The 19,819-nt window shown below is 36.9% G+C and overlaps 1 protein-coding gene across 1 annotated transcript; it reads right to left on the bottom strand.

The window, feature by feature from the left end:
* Window positions 1-324: 324 nt before the first annotated feature.
* On the bottom strand, window positions 325-3,903 carry LOC145165670 (T-complex protein 1 subunit beta-like). The gene is made up of 11 exons (XM_079084463.1): window positions 3,741-3,903; window positions 2,809-2,854; window positions 2,637-2,693; window positions 2,484-2,549; window positions 2,258-2,369; window positions 2,029-2,157; window positions 1,760-1,947; window positions 1,601-1,677; window positions 1,025-1,510; window positions 647-962; window positions 325-563 (listed from the first exon to the last, which is right to left on the bottom strand). The coding sequence occupies exons 2-11, from the start codon at window positions 2,812-2,814 to the stop codon at window positions 417-419; spliced, it is 1,584 nt and encodes a 527-aa protein (XP_078940589.1). The 5' UTR covers window positions 2,815-2,854; window positions 3,741-3,903; the 3' UTR covers window positions 325-416.
* Between the last annotated feature and the right edge of the window lie 15,916 nt (window positions 3,904-19,819).

The following is a 19,819-nucleotide window of genomic DNA, read 5'->3' as shown; positions in this document are numbered from 1 at the left end:
TTTTTTTCAGTTTTACCTTTTTTGCAGATTTATCTCGTAAAACTAAAAAATTCTACCAAACTTAAAGGCTTTAATAAACCAGAGAACCAAACTTAAGATTTTTTATGAACCAGAAAAAAAATGGTAAAACCAAACATTTCAATCAAACATAAGAGTTTTAATAAACCGGAGGGTTAAAAAAAATCCGGTTTTAATAAACCTAAAATCTACAAAAAGGTCAAATGGACGAAACTTGAAAACTAAAGGGTTTTTATGTTTTTATGCCTAATATGGTTCCCTTTTTTTTGGTCTTACAATAAATATGACGTGATTTCACACACAAAAAACAACCAAAACATATCAAGTCCATTAAATCCACCAAATAATGTCCACATCAAGTTCATTATTAACCAACTAAAAACACATAAACTACATTTTTACATTCTATCTTCTCTCCTCCTTGGTGCACAAGTGATGATTTCATCAACTCTCAGAATCATTTCAGCAGCTTCTGTTGCAGACAACAACACACCCTGCTTCACCTTAAACGCCTCCGATATCCCCAACTCCGCCATATCTCCAACCTATTTGTAACCAATCAAAAACCAAAAAAATAAAATAACAATTTTCTATAATAAAACTTAATTTTATAAAAATAAAAACTTACAGAGCCCGTTATCACATCAATCCCAGCATTACTCTCCTGTTTATGATGCTCAGCACGAAGCCTAGCAATCAACTCAGCACTATCTAAACCAGCATTATCAGCAATAGTTGTAGGAATCGCAAGAAGTGCACGTGAAAAAGCTTCTATCGCATGAGATTTTTTGCCAGGTGTCTTTCTTGCCAGCTCATCAACCGCCTTGGCCATCACCATTTCCGGCCACCCACCACCCAAAAGAACCCTGCTATCATTCACAGTCTGAGACAGTACACATAACGCATCATGCAACGATCTTTCAGCTTCATCAAGTACATGAAAACTGCAATTCAAAACATCCGGTCAAAATTCAAAAGTTAAAGGTAGTAAAGTAAAAATTGGTACCTTGCTCCTCTCAAAACAATGGTACAGGCTTGACCCATTTGGACTCCGGAAAAGTGGATTAATTTATCTTCACCGATCATAATTTCTTCAATAAGTTTACAGTGTCCGAGTTTAACAGATTCCGGATTATCAAAAGTGGATGCAATTTCGCCACCTGTCACTAAAGCCAGGCGTTCGATTCCTTCAAAATCGGCATGCTCGATTGCGAGAATACCGGAATCGGCAAATAATTCTTCGGGAAAATTGTAGATTAATTGTCTGTTAACAAAACAGTTGATTCCATGACCGATTATTTTTTGTACTTTTTCTCTCATTTTCTCCTTTTCTGCTCCTTCAATTTGAGCAACTTTCGCCATCGAGTCGACTCGGACACGTGCCCCGTAGATTTTTACTTTATCTGTGTCCATTGCTGTATTTGCAACCAAGATTTTTGCATTTTCTATACGTTTTGGTTGACCTAGTCCGATCTTTTTGTCTAGAATAAATCTGCATAAACACATATTTTTAACTAATTAAGAACCATAGAATAAAATAATAATAATAATAATATTTTGGGATTTGGGATTTGGGACTCACCCTTCATCTAAAAAGGAATCTTTTAGTGACCCTCCGGCTTTCTTGATGATTTGGATGGATTCCAAATTTGTGCTTCCCTAACATATTGAAGATGAAATGTATAAGAGATTTATCAACTTTTTGAAGTCACAACAATGAACAATGTAATGAACTACTGACTTTTAGCCTCATAACAGCATCAACAGCCAATTTTGCAAAATGTTCTTTGTCCTGTGAGAGTATTTTTGAACTCAAAGTGGTCTTTGCAATCCTCATTAAGTCGGATCTAAATTTCTCTGCATCCTTTTTATTATCCATAACTCTGTCCAGCAATGCTGTACGTGCACAGTCAGCAGCCATCCGGAAACCTGAAAAAGTGACCTGGCATTTTAACAAATATATACACTACAGCAAAATGTACATTTAGAAAAAAGGGGGTGAAGAAAAACCAGAAATGATTGTCATTGGATGAATTTTTGATGCTACTAACTTTTCAGCCTCCCTCAAAAGTTCACCAGCCAAAACTACCACTGAAGTAGTCCCATCGCCCACTTCATCATCTTGAACTTTTGAGATGTCTGATTATTAAATTAAGAAACTTTGTTTTCTTTTTCTGAATATCTCAAGTTGACATGATAATTAGTTAACTACATAAATAACGACAATTTGCAAGGATACCAATAAGGACTTTGGCAGCAGGGTTGTCAATATGGAGAGACTTTAAGATAGTGGCACCATCATTAGTCACAGTGACACTGTGTCCTCTACCAGTGGATTGTAATATCTTATCCTGCAAAAAGGTAATAACTTAAATTGATTAATTAGATGGATATAAATATCAAAATCTTGATGCATGAATCACAAATATTAAGAAACAGGCTTGGACTTAAAAAAGAGGACTAACCATTCCTTTAGGTCCTAAAGTTGTTTTTACCAAATCAGCAATTGCCATGGCCCCAACAAAGGATGCCTGAATCATGAAAATAGGTTGTAATAATAATTTGAAAATTGAAATAAAGTCAAATAAAATAAGTCATGGGAGACTTAGAAGGCTCACCATCCGGGCCCGTTCACCCTTTTCTTCAGTAGCTTCATCTTTGAAAAGTTTTTCAACCTGAGATACAAATCAAATGTTGACTACCAAAGGGAAATGGTAGGGTATAAACAAGACTTATTGTAAATTTGTAAGTTGTAATTCCAACAGTGATCAAGATAACATAGTAACATACAGCCATTAGAAGCAAGCAATCCAATAGCCTTGAAAGTTTTTATGATCTGAAACAAAAAAGATCAAGTTTCTAGTTAGATATAATATAAAAGTAGGAACTTTAAATTGCTCCGTACATTGCACATAAAAGAATAGGGGAAAGAACCACTTGGGTAAATGAACTTTCACCATAAATTCAAAACAAATTATATAGTAATGATAGCTAAACAGTCCATGGAGTTTTAAACAGATAGCAAATAAGCCTTTTCAGCTGATGTTTAACTGATTTCTTGTACTCTTTTCTTTTTCATTTTGCACGTCCATGGACTTATTCATTTTACCCTGGTTCAAGCAAAAAATGATGATGGTGACAAAGATAACTAGGGGTTTCAAGGTTTTTGTTTCTGGGGTTTCCAATTTGCAGACATAATTCTTGATAAATTCAGGTTTTCTCTTGAAAAGTGAAAACGAAAAATAAACTATTCTTAACAACAGATAGAACAGTCACTTTGCCAATTTTCACGAGGAAAGAGCTAATGTTGACATGTGTATTCGTAAAATCTAACTTCTGTGAGGTCTACAGGCCTTTTTGTCATGTTCATGTTTATGTATACATGGTCATGAGGGCAATCCGAGAAGCCTGACAACCGGATCAGAAATGTACATCAACAACAGATGATATATGATTAACAACGTAGTTCCTACAGCAAAATAAATGTGACAGGCCTTAACAATTTCAACTCCACGAGCTTCTTTTTACTCGTAATTCGTAATGTCACGGAAATTGATAAATAAATCAAAGATTTACAGCAGAACTGCATTTTATTTCACTCAATTTCTAGTCACCGTAAAGATCAACACGAAATTCGGATCTTCAAATATGCATTTCCTTATGCTAACAAGAATGTGTCTATAGAACAAAATAATCAAGAAAACTCTGAAGAAGAAACATACTTTTTTCCCTCGATCTAGCGTCTTCTTCGAAGTCTCTCGTAAGATCACAGAAAACGTCCGAGTTCTTCAGTGTTCAGTAGCAAGTGTTGTTTCGTGGGAATAAATTTAAATCGGTTTTAAATTAGGGCTGTTTTCTATTGGGCCCATATCATTTTAGATTCCCAGCCTAATCCAACATTGTTGCTGGTAGGATACTAGGATTCGGTCTTTCGGATGAAAATACGGATCAAATTTGATAATTTTCAGAATGGTCACTTGGAAAACATTTTTATCACGGGCAAATGTCATTTTAACCCAAGGAACTTGTCACATTTGTTTTAAAAAATCATTAAATTATTTTTTTTGCACACTAAGGGAATAAAGTCCGAATTTACTGTTTTAAAAGGTCCTTATTTAACTTGTTACCGGGTAATCGGATAAAATATGGTGATGTGTCTTGATAAATGGGATTAACACTTAAGAGGTTTGATATAGGCTTTACATTTTGTCGAACACCTTGTATGCATTATTTATCTCCCTCTCTTTTTTTTTCTAACATGTTTGTTAAATTTCCAAAAATTAATGCATGTGCATCCATCCTGTCTTCAGATATTCAATTCAACAAATAAAGGAAAATGAGATCCGGTTTGATTTTGAATCTACTGTTCATAGTTAACCTTCGTGGGCCATATTCACCCTCCTAAGAACTTGCATACTACAGACCAGACCAACAACATTAATAAATAACGATCAAGAGAAGTTTGGAAGACGACAGTGAGGTAAAGAATCTAGACATGGCTAACTATTCGACGCTGCTTTTGCAGCTTAGTGAATCAGGTTCTTCAGCGGGATTTTTCACTTTAAGACATGTAACAAGGCGTTCAAGTAATTCCAAGCCCTCGGCAACCATCGTGCCAACCACAGACAACCGAAATCATCTGAAGTGAATGAATGGTCGTCGCTGTCGAAGTCACATATATGAGGAGGCACCATGACGGTGCTGATGATAAAGGTGATCGGCCAGATTTCAGTCAAAATCGACTCCAATAACTCAACGAACACAGATTTCAGTCAAAATCGACTCCAAAATTGCATTCGACTTATGTATCCCAAAACTGATATCAACTATTAAACATTCATATCAACTATTAAACACTCATATCTTCAGTTTTCGATTCGAACTCAAACAAATCAATTTCTCACGATGTTTGTTCATGAAGAATTAGAGAAGGATTTGATTACCATTGACGATTTTGAAGCTTTAAGGGCATTCCAGGTCAGAGTTTAGATGTTTGTTTTTGTCTGTTTATGTGTTCTTCAATCAATTTGTAGGACATCGATTATGGCAGTGTGGTGTTGGATTTTTCCGAAGATGGTTCGATCGATTGCGGTACAGGGATGCGAAGTAGATACCGGTACGTGGTCATTGGTTGTCGATGGAGATTTCCGACAAGAAAAGACGGAGGTGGAATAGATGAGGGTGTCTTCGACGGGCTTTGAGGTTATGCTGTGTGGATTCGGTGTTTAGAGTAAAGACGAAGACGGAGGGATGAAGATGGGTTAATGCCTATGTTCATGTTTCACTTTTTTTTTTAATTTGTTTTAATTTATATTATTATTATAATTGAGTGACCTCTTGTAAGGGGTTAAGGGACGATTTCAACAAGTCACATTCTACTTTATTCCTTTAATGTACACAAAAAATAATTTAGTGACCTTTTAAAACAAACCTGATAAGTTGGTTGGGCTAATATGACATTTGCCCTTTTATCATCAATAGGTTAGGGTTCTATGATATATGTTTTATCTTTTTTAAAACTCTACTGATAATTGTAGCAATAAATATTGTTAGTGTAATGTATATTTTGTGTATGTATTATTACTACATATTTCGATTTGACGTTTACAATAAATTTAGCGTGATTAAGCTATTTTATTTTTTAATCTTATTGTAACTTAGTGTTTGGTAATATATCATCTCCTAAACCATCTATCTTCTATCCCTCTCTCGTAGGGTGGGAATCAGTTTGATTTATGGGTTTTTAAGTTTCATTAGTTTGAAATTTTTTAGGTCCAAACAAAATTCACGGCAACTCAAACCAAATTAAAATTCGATTTGGTTCGGTTTTCAAACCGAGAAAACTAAATTTTAAAGTTAAAAATAAATCCAAAGTCTCAAATATAAAATATCTAAAATTTCAACCATCAAATATGAAATTCCAAAAAAAAAACTTAAAATACAAAGTTTCAAATCTACTCTAATAAATTAAGGTTTTTTTTGTCACTTGTCACATTCTTATTCAATTTGTCAAATGTCATTTTATGGTTATTTTGAATTAGTTTTTATTTCACATGCCATTTTATGCTTTTTCTATATTATTAAATTTCACATAGTATTTAAATGCAATAATAAATGCATATTAATTTCCTTAATGAAATTTCCTTTTAATTTCAAAATTATTAAATTAAAGCTTCATTAATTTCCTTTATTTGTTTATCTAAATTATTTGTTTAAATTTAGAGAAAAAAACAATTTAATTTTTATAATTCAATAATTTTCTCATTTTTTTATAAATTCAAACTTCTCAAATGTTTATAATTTTATATTTAGTTTTTTCTTTTAAATAAATTCATGTAATACATGGGTCTCATACCTAGTCAAATAATATACCTTCTCATAAAATTATCATGTCTTCATGGTAAGAGCGATATCAATATATCATCTCCTAAACCATCTATCTTATATCCCTCTCTCGTAGGGTGGGAATCAGTTTGATTTATGGTTTTTCAAGTTTCCTTGCTTTGAAATTTTTTAGGTCCAAACAAAATTCAAGGCAACTCAAACCAAATTAAAATTCGGTTTGGTTCGGTTTTCAAACCAAGAAAACTAAATTTTAAAGTTAAAAATAAATCCAAAGTCTCAAATATAAAATATCTAAAATTTCAACCATCAAATATAAAATTCAAAAAAAAATGTAAAATACAAAGTTTCAAATCAAATATAAAATACAAAGTTCCAACTTACAAATACCAATTCTCAAGTTTCAAACTTGTTCCAAGTGGCTTGCCAAGCTTCATGTGTAATTGTATGACAAGCTTTATGTGTACTTGTATATCATAAATGAAATAGAAGGGTACCAGTGGAACAAATTAAGGTGTAGATTTGTGATGTACAATGAATGGTTTAGAGAAGATCGTAGAATAATTTATAACAAAATTTACCTATAGAAAAAGTGAGAAACATACTTTGATTGCAAAATCGTAAGCTAGTATAGACTTTACATTTTACAATTCAGACTTCATAGATGGTGGGCGATGGGCGTAAGGTTGCGGTAGCGACCACCTTTGTAGTCAGCAATCGTAGTGAGTAGTGACGGTCGAAAGAGGGGATAGTGGGTGAAGGTGTGATAGTCAATCGACAATGCGCTAAATTCAGTCCTGCTAGAATAAAGTGGAACACAGGAGATTGGAAGATTAAACTTGTTGGATAACGATGCCAATCATGATAAAGTCGGTTGCCAAATGAAGGAGATTGTAACTTCCCATTTTCACAACCAAAAATTTTCATTTTTATTAAGGTAAAACTTCACAACTATAAATTCATTTTAAGAAAACCATTTATTCTAAATTACAATTGTCGAAAATCAGAGTAATATAATAAATGCGGAATCCTCAATGTTGCTAATGAGTGTGAACAATCACGCCGTCGCCTTCCCACAATCACTGATAGATACTGAAATATAAACAACTGTATAAGCACAAAGCTTAGTGAGTTCCCCCAAAATACCGTACATAATAGAACATATATAAGCATGCAAACTGGGTCCACAGTCATCGGACTAGATTACCCCGGGTATGTTGGCATGCCGCCTCAACCCAACCGCTATTCCCGAGCCCCCGTGCCTACGGCTTACAATCGGCCCGCACCTGGTCTCTTGGCCTACAACACACAGCAGGACCGCCTCAACCTCAACCGCCACAATATGTCGACATATAAACAAACAAGAGATCAGGTATGCATATAAATACAGGCAACTACCAATCATACAACTCACTACCGCATATTAGACCCTTCAAAGTACACTGCTCCGCTACCGGAAACTCTCCATGAAATGCATAACCATAAGGAACCAGAGGTGAGATAGCCACCCGAACAGATGATCCTGCTTTAGATCCACAACCAAACAAGGAACATGCAAGAAAGCCTAGATCAAGAGTTCTCAGGCTATCCTACGTGGCTAAATACAGACCCTAGGGCATTCCACTAGACGATAACCAACCTACTGGTACTCTAACCAGCATACCACTACTGTTGCATCCTGACACACAAGTATTGTTAAGTTTATGCTTTAAAAATTGTATACGATTAGGATCATATAGTCCTAGAATGACTGATTTAGCCTTATTTCTTATTCCTCGTATGGTTGTGGTCCTAGGATAGAGTCTTTTATTCGACAGTTTATTTGATCATGTATTGTGTATAATTTGCATCCATAAGGTAACCGACAGTGAGAGTAGAAGTTCCTAGCATGGTAGTAGCAAGTGAGCTTGAGATGTACTTTGATTGGTTTATGTCTTGGAGTGTTACTGCACGAATGTTGGTCGCTTTGTGCTTTATGGGACTCTTGATGATGTGAGTTAACTATTTAGTGAATATGTTAAGTCGCATGCTGCAAAGGTTTAATAATCTCAAAGTGATGGATTTAACTCTATTGTGCAACTCTCGTTTGAGTCTAACTGTTGTAGGGTTGGGTCTTTTACTCGAAGGATTATCTAACCTCTTTTGCATGTGATTGTATTCATGAAGTATGTTAGCTAACATCAGTGGGAGTTCTTCAGCAGTTGATGCCAGGGTGAGGTCGGAAACCTATGAGAGCCTAGGAAGTGCTTTAGTGGATTTGGTTGTGTTGTTTAGAGGGTATTTAGAATATCAGTTCGAGATGGTGACTTGGAAGATACGGGATAGTACTTGAGGAAAGTATGGATAGGTATGGAAGGTAGTATTGGGCCCATAGTACTGAAAGCATAGGATCCATACTCGAACCAAGGATAGTCACTGAGATTCTAGGGAGCTTGTAGGATGAAGAATTTTATGGGTATGGTCTGATTATTGTTTGATTGCTTTTCAAAATGGTGATGAGCACTCGTGGAGGAGGATGTAGTTCAGGCTCAAGTGTTGGCATTGAGCCGATGGATGAGCGGATGCGGGAGTTCATTTCACCAGAGATCACCCGCTGTATTTTGGAGCATACTTCTATGATTTTCGATACGGTCAAGGAAGGGATCATGGAGATTATGGAGGAGCGTCAAGACGGGTACCACACTAGGATTATGGAGTTGTTGGATGAGCGACTCGGGACCTTTTGTGCCGAGATCGCGGCAGGACAGTTGAGTTGGCAATGCTTATGAGTTCTATGGTTCTCATTTAACTGCAAAAGGCAGAGCACGTTGATCAATGATAGTACATTGGTCAATGGAGGTGAGCTGCTTAAACAACATGGAAGCGCTGGTAGGCCCTTGTGCTACCGGAAGGCAAGAAATTAAGAACAAGTAAAGTTCAGTCCATGAAAGCTAAATTAGAATTTGAATTGTCATAAACCTTGTCTTATAATTGTAGGTTGGAAATGATAGATTCACATGTATGGGAACAAATACACCATAAAATCTAGGTGGCAAAAGATTTCGCTCAAATTCATGAAAATGATTATGAGGAAACACTTTCGCTAGTAGATTTTAAAGATTTGATAAATATCATTATGGTTAGTGGTTGTGATAATTGCATTCTAAAATTCGCAATATGATTACGACATCCCTTTTTCATAGTTCGAATTGTGAGAAATGGCAAGGTACTGTTTGAACGTTTAGGACTTATAGATATAAGTTCTGAAATGGTTTAAACACACACATGTGATATCTAATGAGGGTGTATAAGCTTGAGAAGTCTAGATGAAGACTTATCGAAGCATCACGTATCAGAAATTTGCACTTTAGTAAGGAAGTCAAAAAGTATTGATTTCTAGAAGTCCAGTTGATTTCTGGGTACATGTCAAAGCTAGTGGGAGCATAATTATTATGCGAATGGGAGCATAATTGTTATGCTAAGTGTTGCAAGTTGGCAATACTATAGGAAACAAAGTTTTCAGTTTGCAAGTTGCAAAGTTTGGAAATTGTTTTACTATAGAAAGATTCCAGGGGAGAGGACACTTATACTTCATTTCAAATCTAAAAGTTTAGATTGCATAGAATTTTATGACGGACATATATGAATATCGTGTTGAAATGATTCAACATTGGAAATTCGATATATGGGAAATATTATAGCAAGAGACTGATCATATATCAGGTCTTTATGTAAGACATTATGAATCAAGTCCCATGTGCTTTGGATATAGGTTTCATTACATATGCTATAATATTCACTTGTTCTGATTTTTCCAAATGCCTTGGGCATTGAAAGGGAAAAAGGACTAGAACTTTGTGTGACTAAAGTTGAACAACTGTTAAGAACAATATGAGGTTATACCAAAGGATTGGTTGCTTGTGGACAGTTGGAAGTATGGTATTAGTTTGGACGGACCATATTGGCATAATTCTGAGTGGGGGCGACTCTTGTTCAGAATTGATGGTCATATGGGAATATGGAAATATTTCCATAGTGGAAGTTGATGATTAAATCTACATATGAGTTAAAAACTTTAATGCAAGGAAGGTGTTCAAGGTGTGTACCTTGAATTTGAAACTTTGTTTGGAATTGTTTTTAGTAACAAAAGGTCCAATGTAACATTTTGTAATATCGTTGGCAAAGTCTCTGTGACTTTGAAGCCTCGACATCACAAAAGGATATTGCATGTAAGGTTGAATTCTAACACATTCTAAGTAGTGATAAGAATTTGAAATTGTAAAATGAGAATTATTGGAATAGTGTCCAATCGATCTGTTCACAAAGGAAGGACCATAGATAAACATGGTATGCATGTTTATAACATGGCATGACTGATGCTTAATTCAAGTGTTTAGTTGATTACTCGAAACATTATACAATGAATAAAGTCTAACTAATATGGTGATTAAATAATAAGATTTTTATTTATATTCAATAGTTTTGAGATCATAGTTAATTAGGTTATTATTGTGGTTCACCTCTTCTGTTGCGGAGGGTTGCAGAGGTGGTCCGCAGACTTCATGTATTTTTTGCTTCTAAATAACAAACAACACTTTATTTATAAATATGGATAATGTCATAAAAAGCCTCAAGTTTGGCCGTGAATGTCAGTTTTACCATTTGACAAGATTTTGGTTCGTTTATGCCGCAAACTTACAAAAAAAAATTCGATTATGCCTTTTTTACAGGTTAAGTTGGTAACTTGTACAGGTGGCATCCACGTGTACGCTGAGTATGTTACTTTTGGTGACGTGTCAACGATGTGTGTGCTGATTGTGTTGCTTTGCAATATTATAAAAACTCAAAAATAAGGTAATGGGTTGGGTAGGAATCAAACCTGAAAACCTGCAACTAATAAACCCATAAGCTTACCACTAGATAAGCTTACCACTAGACTAGAAGACTTCTTGTGCTTATTGCCTGAACAAATGATATATAATGACAGAGAAATTTTCAGAAAAGTCTCAATATTTTAAGGAAAGTTACACTTTAGTCCTAAGATTTTTTTTTAACATAAAAATCTCAATTATTTCATTTTAGGGCTAATGCCATAAAAGCCCTTAAGTTTTCAAAAAATTATCGGTTTTACCCTTTGGCCTCTTTTATGTTCGGTAAAGCCGGATATTTGATTTAATTTTTTCACTAATGCCCTTTTAGGGAGTTTCCCAGTCAACTGCCGGTCACCAATATTGAAAGAAATTGATTGTGCTCTTTTTCTTCACTTCTTTCTTCTCTTCTTTCTTTTGCATCTCTACATCAATAAAACCTGCAACAAAGAAACCATCCCCATCCTACATCATCAACACAAACACCATCTCTGCCACCTGCGATATTCAAATCTCGTCATCCCAGCCACACGCCTTCTTAATAATCATCTAACCATCACCATCTTTATGGAAACAAAAATGATTGTCTTAATGTATACACATATACGCCCTATGTATATGATAGAGACAAAGAATAGAAAGTTCCAAAATGACGAAGCACGCCCTCTTTCTCTCACACAGGTATAAGAAAATAATGCATATGTACAACTATGTAAACTGATGACCTTACGCTCGTATAAGAGAAAAGGGGATAGATAATTAACTTCCCCTTCATGAAATATCCATGAATCAGATGTGTCAATATATGAATTAGGCTTCATGTTTCTTGAAAGAATCAATCGAGCAGAATCCATCAAGCAAAGCATTAGCTTCCATGGTCTTTTTCAACTTACACAATCTCTGAATCCTGATGTAAACCCCAACAATCATGGTGCCTGTTTGATGCCGAATGTGGTTGTAATTGGCTTGAATTTCTTTCTGGCCATCTCGACAGCCACTGAGAAGTATGAACTTGATGAGCCTAACTGAGGCATTTTATCGAACAGTTGGAATGCGTTGGTTAACGACGTTAGTATGGCTGCCCGACAAATTTCAATAATTCCATTTGGGTGAATGAACTTGAGTGTTGGTAGTTCCCCTGTTCATCAAATATGAAAACTATAAAGAAAGAAGTGATGAGGTTCAAGATAGATTCAAACTGAAGCTGTTTCGTATTTGGGATGCCAAGATCGATTTCATTGGGTAGACAATGCTCTTACCAGATAGAAATAAAAAATCGTTTCTTGAAATCCAATTTGTAGATAGAAATAAAAAACGAAGTAACTCCAAATATGAAAATAATGAAGAAAAAAGTGGCGGGGTTCAAGATAGCTTCAAACAAAGTCATTCTTCTCAATAATCCATCCCTCAATCGATTTTGGTGCGTGTTGTGTTAGAAAGCTTCTCAAGAGAAACCTGCAAATCAATTTTTGAGTGTGTGTTTATGTGTGTGAAGGAGAAGACAGGGAAAGTAGAGAGGGTAACCGGTTGTTTACCTGTTAAATGACAATATTGACACAATTAGTCTAAATATTAGGCTTTAATGAACACAAAAGAGACCAAAGGGTAAAACCGACAATTTTTTAAAAACCTAAGGGCTTTTATGGCATTAGCCCTTCATTTTAGCTCAAGTTTACAAAAAAAAATATTTTTCTTTTAACAATAATGATATATTATCGTGTTTTTACAAATAATCGAGGCTTTTATGTTCAAAAAAAAAATCTTGGGACTAAAGTGTAACTTTTCTAAAAATATTGGTATTTTTCTGATAATTTCCCTATAATGATATCATTGAAAAAATTTAAATACAATTTTGATTTAGATTTATTATTATTATTATTATTATTATTATTTTATTATGTATTTTCAGTAGTAATATGTATTTTTTGTATTACCAATATAAATATTTTTTTGGTATTTTCAATATAAATGCATACTTTTTCGTATTATCAATATAAATATTCTTTTTGTTGGTATTTTCAATATAAATAGTTATATATATATATATATATATATATATATATATATATATATATATATATATATATTTTGTATTTTCAATATAAATACCTATATTCGATATACCAATATATATATATATATATATATATATATATATATATATATATATATATATATATTCAATATAAATATATAGATTTCGTATATAATTTATAAATACATATATTTTTTTTGTATTATTCATTTACTAAACATGTAGGCCTTTTAAAATGTATTTTTGTAATGAAAATCCTATCTATAGAGTAAAAATGTATTGATTTATATTTAATAAGCATAAAAATATTTTTAAAAGCATAATCTCTTTTATGATTTTGAAATTCAAAAACATAAAAGTATATATTTTATGTGAATTTTTAAAGCTATTTATACATTTAAAACGTATTTTGTTTGTGTATACACTTAAATAAGTATTTTTACAATTAAATATATAAATATGTTTTACATCTACAAAATACTCTTTCAAATATATAAATATGTTTTCGGTTGTAAACTTTTTTAAGTGTACAAATAAGTTTTTAGATATATAAATACCTTTACAAACGTATATCTATTTTAAAAATACGAAAAAATACGCACATGTATTAATAATACGAAAAAATCCGTATTTATTGAAAATATAAAAAAAAGTATTCATATTGATAATACAAAAAAATAAATATTTATATTGAAAATAGAAAAAAATACATATTCAATACATGAATAATAAAATACATATATATATATATATATATATATATATATATATATATATATATATATAATTCCGATTAGGTTATATATTAATCTGAAGGAGATAATCATAAGTTCCCTTGTTAGCCTAGTGGAAAACACGTTGGGTGTATAGGGTGGAGGTGCAGGCTTCGAATCCTGGCTTTCTGATTTTCTTTCCAAAATGATTAATTTTTCTAGTGAAAAGGAATAAGCTGATGTGGGCATCCACGTCAGCTAATCACGCTCAGTCAACGGACCTGTGAAATAGGATGACCAGTTTAACCTGTAAAAAGAGGGTAAAACCGAAAAAATTGCAAGTTTGCGGTATAAACGAATCTTAAATTTCCAATTTCCTTCCCAAAAATGATTATTTTTTCAGTGAAAAGGAGGACGTTGATGTGGGCATCCATATCAGCTAACCACACCCAGTCAGCACACATTTGGCCTAAGGTGACCGGTTTAACCTCTACAAAGAGCAAAATCGATTTTTATTTTGCAAGTTTGTGTCATAAACGAATCATAGCTTCCCCAGTTCCTTCCTAAAATGATTAATTTTTTTAGTGAAATGGAGGACGCTCATGTGGGTATCCACGTCAACTAATCACGCTCAGTTGGCGCACATCTGGCCTAGGGTGACAAGTTTAACATGTAAAAAGGGTAAAACTGAAGAAAAAATTGCAAGTTTGCGACATAAACAAACCAAAATTTCGTCAAATGGTAAAAACGTAAGTTTCTAACAAACATAACACTTTTATGACATTATCCCTTATAAATAAGATAATTTACTTAATTTGTTCTTTAGAAAATATATAACTTTCATTTGTTCATTTAAAACAAAAGGAATACACCCACCACACACTATGGCCAAGCCGGGGGGGGGGGGGGGGCACCAAACTTGTTGATGTTTATACCGTGCAGTGAATCTTCTTGAGGTGGACAACTCAGTGTAGTAAAAAGAAAATGATGTGACATTTAGATGGCCGAGAGGAATACGGTAGAGGTGTAACATCCCACAATTCAAGACCAAAAATTTTGTTTTAATTATGTTATTATATAAAACCATCAGTATAAAAACATTCATATTAATATCTCATGTCAAAACCAAAGTGTCAATAATCAAAACATATTATCATAAAACCATATCAGAGTGTAATCCCAAAGATCTCATGTGCGGAAAACATAGTGTGATGCGTTGCGACCAAGTCGGCTCCTTTCCTTTGAAAACGAGTACCTGAAACCAAAATTGTAAACCGTAAGCACGAAGCTTAGTGGGTTCCCCCATCATACCACACACCATACAATAACATACTGTCAGGCAATTCTAGGGTGCCTGACTACCCATGTCAAGCCATTATGGGGTGCTTGACTTACCCAGGTCAAGCCATTCTGGGGTGCTTGACGTACCCAGGTCAAGCCATTTTGGGGTGCTTGACTTACCCGTCGGTCTGCTTGACTTACATGGGCCTTACCCCAGGCCCATTAATAACACAATCATCAAGGCCCAATAAAAGGCCTAACAATACACCCATGTGAAATTAGGGTTTCACATAAAATGACGATTAAGGTTAAGTGTTTCTCACTTAACCCATTAAGGACTTAATCCATTAAGTCCATCATTCTTCTAAATAAGTCATATGGTGTGATTGGGCTTAATCACACAATTCCATTATTCCAATGGCCCAAAAGTGGGTCCCAATAAGTCCAAGCCCATAAATCCAATTTAGGGTTTTCTAAACCCTAATTAGGGTTTCCAACCCCATCTTAGTCCATTAGGCCCAAATGATATGTATTTTGATCAATTAAGGTTAACTAGACTCATTAAGGTTTTACTAGGCCCATTAGTCATCTGTTTGGGCTTTTAGGTCCATTAAGCTTCATTGGGCCCCTTAGGGTTCATTAGGCCCATTAGGGTTTGTTAGTCCCTTTGTCCAAACATCCAAACAAGTCACGATCCAACAAGGCACACCGCCACCCGACACGGCGGCCGGTGGCGGCAGCCACCACCCTACGGTGGTGGTTTGAGTTTCTTTTCATTATTCCAATTTTTACAATTACAATGAACTCACGAAATAAACACACACACATACGATACTAAATAAACACACACCCGCTACCACCCTTGTGGTGGTTAGTGGTGGTACACGGCGACAGAAAGGTATAAACGACGGCAACCACCATGGTTGGTTGCCATGGTGGTGCACTTGCTTTCCGGCGACCCAACCACTCCATACACACATACACACACAATGGACATAAACTGATATAAATTCTCCCGAGCACATACATGTGTGAAACCCACAGCCAAGCTGAGGCTGCCCCACGCCGAAGTACTGGACGGAGCGAACCAACCACAAGGAGGCAACGGTGGCAGCGAGCCACAACGACAACAGTAGCGGGCGGCGGGTTGTGACTGTGGTCTAGCGCCGAAATTACAGAGGAGGAGGGATGAAGCAAATAACATCAGCAGCAGCTACGAAGGAGGGAATCTGCTCGGTCTTCACTGACGGCACAAGGGCCACCGATGTCGCTGGGAGATGCGGCGTCCGGCGGTGGCTTCGTCTTCCTCACAGGCGGTGCAACGACTCAAACGGCGGCTGGAACAACAGTGGGGAGGAGGATGGCGGATGTCCCACGGCAATGCAGCAGGTGTAACCTAGCTGTCGGACTCGGTGATGCAACTGGTGGCCGACGAGGGCTCTAACGGTGATGGCAGCAGTCGGAAGTGAAAATGGAGAGCGTGGCGGCCGGTGAGGGAGGTATAAGGTTGGAGGGTGACGACTGCATAAGATGGTCAATAGGGTTAGGGTTTGTTCCCTATATACCCGATGCCCTTAAACATTCTTCCATAATGCCACAATTAGTCCCTCACTTCCCATACCTTTTCAAACTAGGCCCAAATTTTACCTTTTCTAGCCCAGCTTCGGAAACCCCCTTCAAATTTGATACCTGATTTACCAAACAGCCCCTAGGCCTCAAAAATCTCTTCAATGAAGTCCCAATAATTTCCATTTAGTCCCTGCCTTCCATAAAACTTAGAAATTAAGTCCGGATTTTACACTTTTAACCCCCAATCTCTTAGAGTGTGACAATTAGCACTACGAGACCATCATTTTATATATAATTATCTATTTTAGGGCTTCTATTCGTTCATTAATTTGTTTATTTATTTAATAAATAAACAGGGTGTTACAACTCTCCCCCACTTAAATTAGATTTCGTCCTCGAAATCATTCCTTACCATTCCTTACACACCCAATCATTCTAGTAACATGGTCACCATCCTGGGCACACCCTACCCTTCCCAGGGTAGCCATGACCAATCCTCGTAAAGCCCTACAATCCGTAGATGAACGAATTTCTCGCAACAAGGTAACATTTACTCGATCTGAATCTGCTGTCTCGAGATGGTCTGAATCCCTGGCAGACCACTCATACTAAATCATTATCGTTGGACCCAGTCCACTTTATCCTTCAACCGGCTACTCAATTTCCGATAACTCGAGGTTCCCATTATAAAACAGGATCATAGACCTAATTATCTCTGCAGATCACTTGTACCTGCCCAAGGCCCAGATACTCCTGTTGTGAGTGACTTGTCACTCCCCAATAAACCAGCTATTCCGTGAGTACTTGCAACCTAAGACACAAGTACTAATACTGCCCAGACGCTGAAACTGCCCGAACACTGAACTGCCTGAAGCAGTATGTTGCCACACGGCTGCTTTCCAAAATCTAATGAGACCTCCATGGTCCCCATTCGTTCACTAATTATATGAAATATCGGGTTCCTGCCCGGCTGCGGAGCCAACGGACTCCCACTTAGTCGCCTTACACGACTTCTAAACGAAATCCTTCTCTGGAACTAGTTGCCACTAGTTATCATGCCACTGAGGCTCTAACAACTTTCTGATCTAACCGATCGGGTCCATGCGTCGAATCCTGTCATCATCAAATCCAAGACTAAAATTGATTGCTACCTAACCAATGGTAGCCTTACATCACAAACGACCTTAAGCCGTCCATTGCTTCCCTGATCTCATAACTGTAGTGGCATCCCTACAGTCTCATTACTGGATTAACTAGATCTAATCCCTCTATGGAAATCCATAAACCGATCTGTAGATTTCCATATCCTCACTGCTGCACCCGAACTGGTGGGTACTACTGTTCCTCCCGTGTTCTAACAACACGCTCATGCCATCTACCAACCTAGTGAATGCTACGGCTGCACCCGCAGACTTACAACACTCTATCACTATCTAGCTGCTAGTGAATGCTACGACTACACCCACAGACTTACAACACTCTAACACTATCTGGCAACCTGGTGAATGCTACGGCTACACCCGCAGACTTACAACACCCTAACACTATCTGGCAACCTGGTGAATGCTACGGCTACACCCGCAGACTTACAACACTCTAACACTATCTGGCAACCTGGTGAATGCTACGACTACACCCGCAGACTTACAACACCCTAACACTATCTGCCAACCTGGTGAATGCTACGACTACACCCGCAGACTTACAACACCCCTCACACTATCTGCTGCTAGTGAATGATACGGCTACACCTGCAGACTTACAACACTTTCCGTACTATCTGACCGCTAGTGAATGCCACGGCTACCCCCGTAGTCTTACAACACTTTCCATACTATCTGACCGCTAGTGAATGCTACGGCTACCTCCCGTAGTCTTACAACACTTTCCATACTATCTGACTGCTAGTGAATGCTACGGTTACTCCCGTAGTCTTACAACACTTTCCAAACCGGGTCGAACACGCACTCGACCTAACCCTCAACTGAACTTGAGTCCTAACTGGAACTCTAACCTGGTTCCCGAAACCTGCTATCACGTGACCCCACTGTACCAGTACTGCACCCATGCACGTGATCAAAGCGTCACCGTAAACCACAAAATCATCTACACCCTCCGGCAGGGTGAGGATCGGTGTCTCGCACAACCGCTGTCTAAGAGTTTCGAAGGCTGCCTGCTACTCAGGCCCCCAACGAAAGGCCATTGACTTCTTGGTCAGTCGGGTCAAAGGAACCACGATCTCGGAGAAGACCTGTATAAATCTCCGGTAATAACCCGCTAGACCCAGGGAACTCCGAATCTCAGATGGAGACCTCGGAATCTCCCACTGCATCACGACCTCTATCTTGGCCGGATCGACTAGAATACCCTTCTGGTTGACAAGGTGCCCAAGAGATTGCACCCCGTGCAACCAGAACTCACATTTGGAGGACTTTATAAAAAGTCTCTCCCTCACTTAAACTCAACTAAGTCCTCACGGCCTGCGAGAATTGAGGGATTCCCAATCCTTCTCGCTTTCTAGTATCCCACTGATGACAACCTGTGCCTGCCAATGCTAGTGCTTAATTGCCGATTAAACCTTGAGATCTCCCATCCTCGGAAATCTCGATGAGTACTCTTGAAATCTGATCCAGTCTGACACCTCAATCCATCTAACATGCTGTCAATTGAAGACCTTAATCTTCACTCTAGCTGACGAATCCTCGTTCCCACTTCCAATCTTGTAGTACCACTGAACTCTAACCGAACACAACCCATGCGAAAATACCACCCTCTTGAACATCCTATGACCGAACACTCGTGCATCTAACACCCGCAACTGACACTACCCTCTTCATGTCACCAGCTCTGTTCTACCAATAGTAGTGCCTTGGACTCCAAAGTTCATCCATAGACAATTACCGACCATACCTGAAGAATGATAGAACCTCTGAATGCTGACTTCACTGGAGAACTATCACTCCAACCCTGACCGAGTATCCTCTAAATAATACTCCTGCGTAGATCCCGACAAA

This window comes from Lactuca virosa, chromosome 3, assembly GCF_052849685.1.
Source record: "Lactuca virosa cultivar CGN04683 chromosome 3, Lactuca_virosa_CGN04683_v6, whole genome shotgun sequence".
NCBI classification, from domain to species: Eukaryota; Viridiplantae; Streptophyta; class Magnoliopsida; order Asterales; family Asteraceae; genus Lactuca; species Lactuca virosa.
This window is presented reverse-complemented; position numbering and strand designations above follow the sequence as displayed.

Coding starts and splice junctions, on each gene's coding strand:
- LOC145165670 (XM_079084463.1), bottom strand. Junction 2,370..2,483: donor CTTTAGGACCTAAAGGAATG/GTTAGTCCTCTT, acceptor ACCTTTTTGCAG/GATAAGATATTACAATCCAC. Junction 1,948..2,028: donor TCCAATGACAATCATTTCTG/GTTTTTCTTCAC, acceptor TCACTTTTTCAG/GTTTCCGGATGGCTGCTGAC.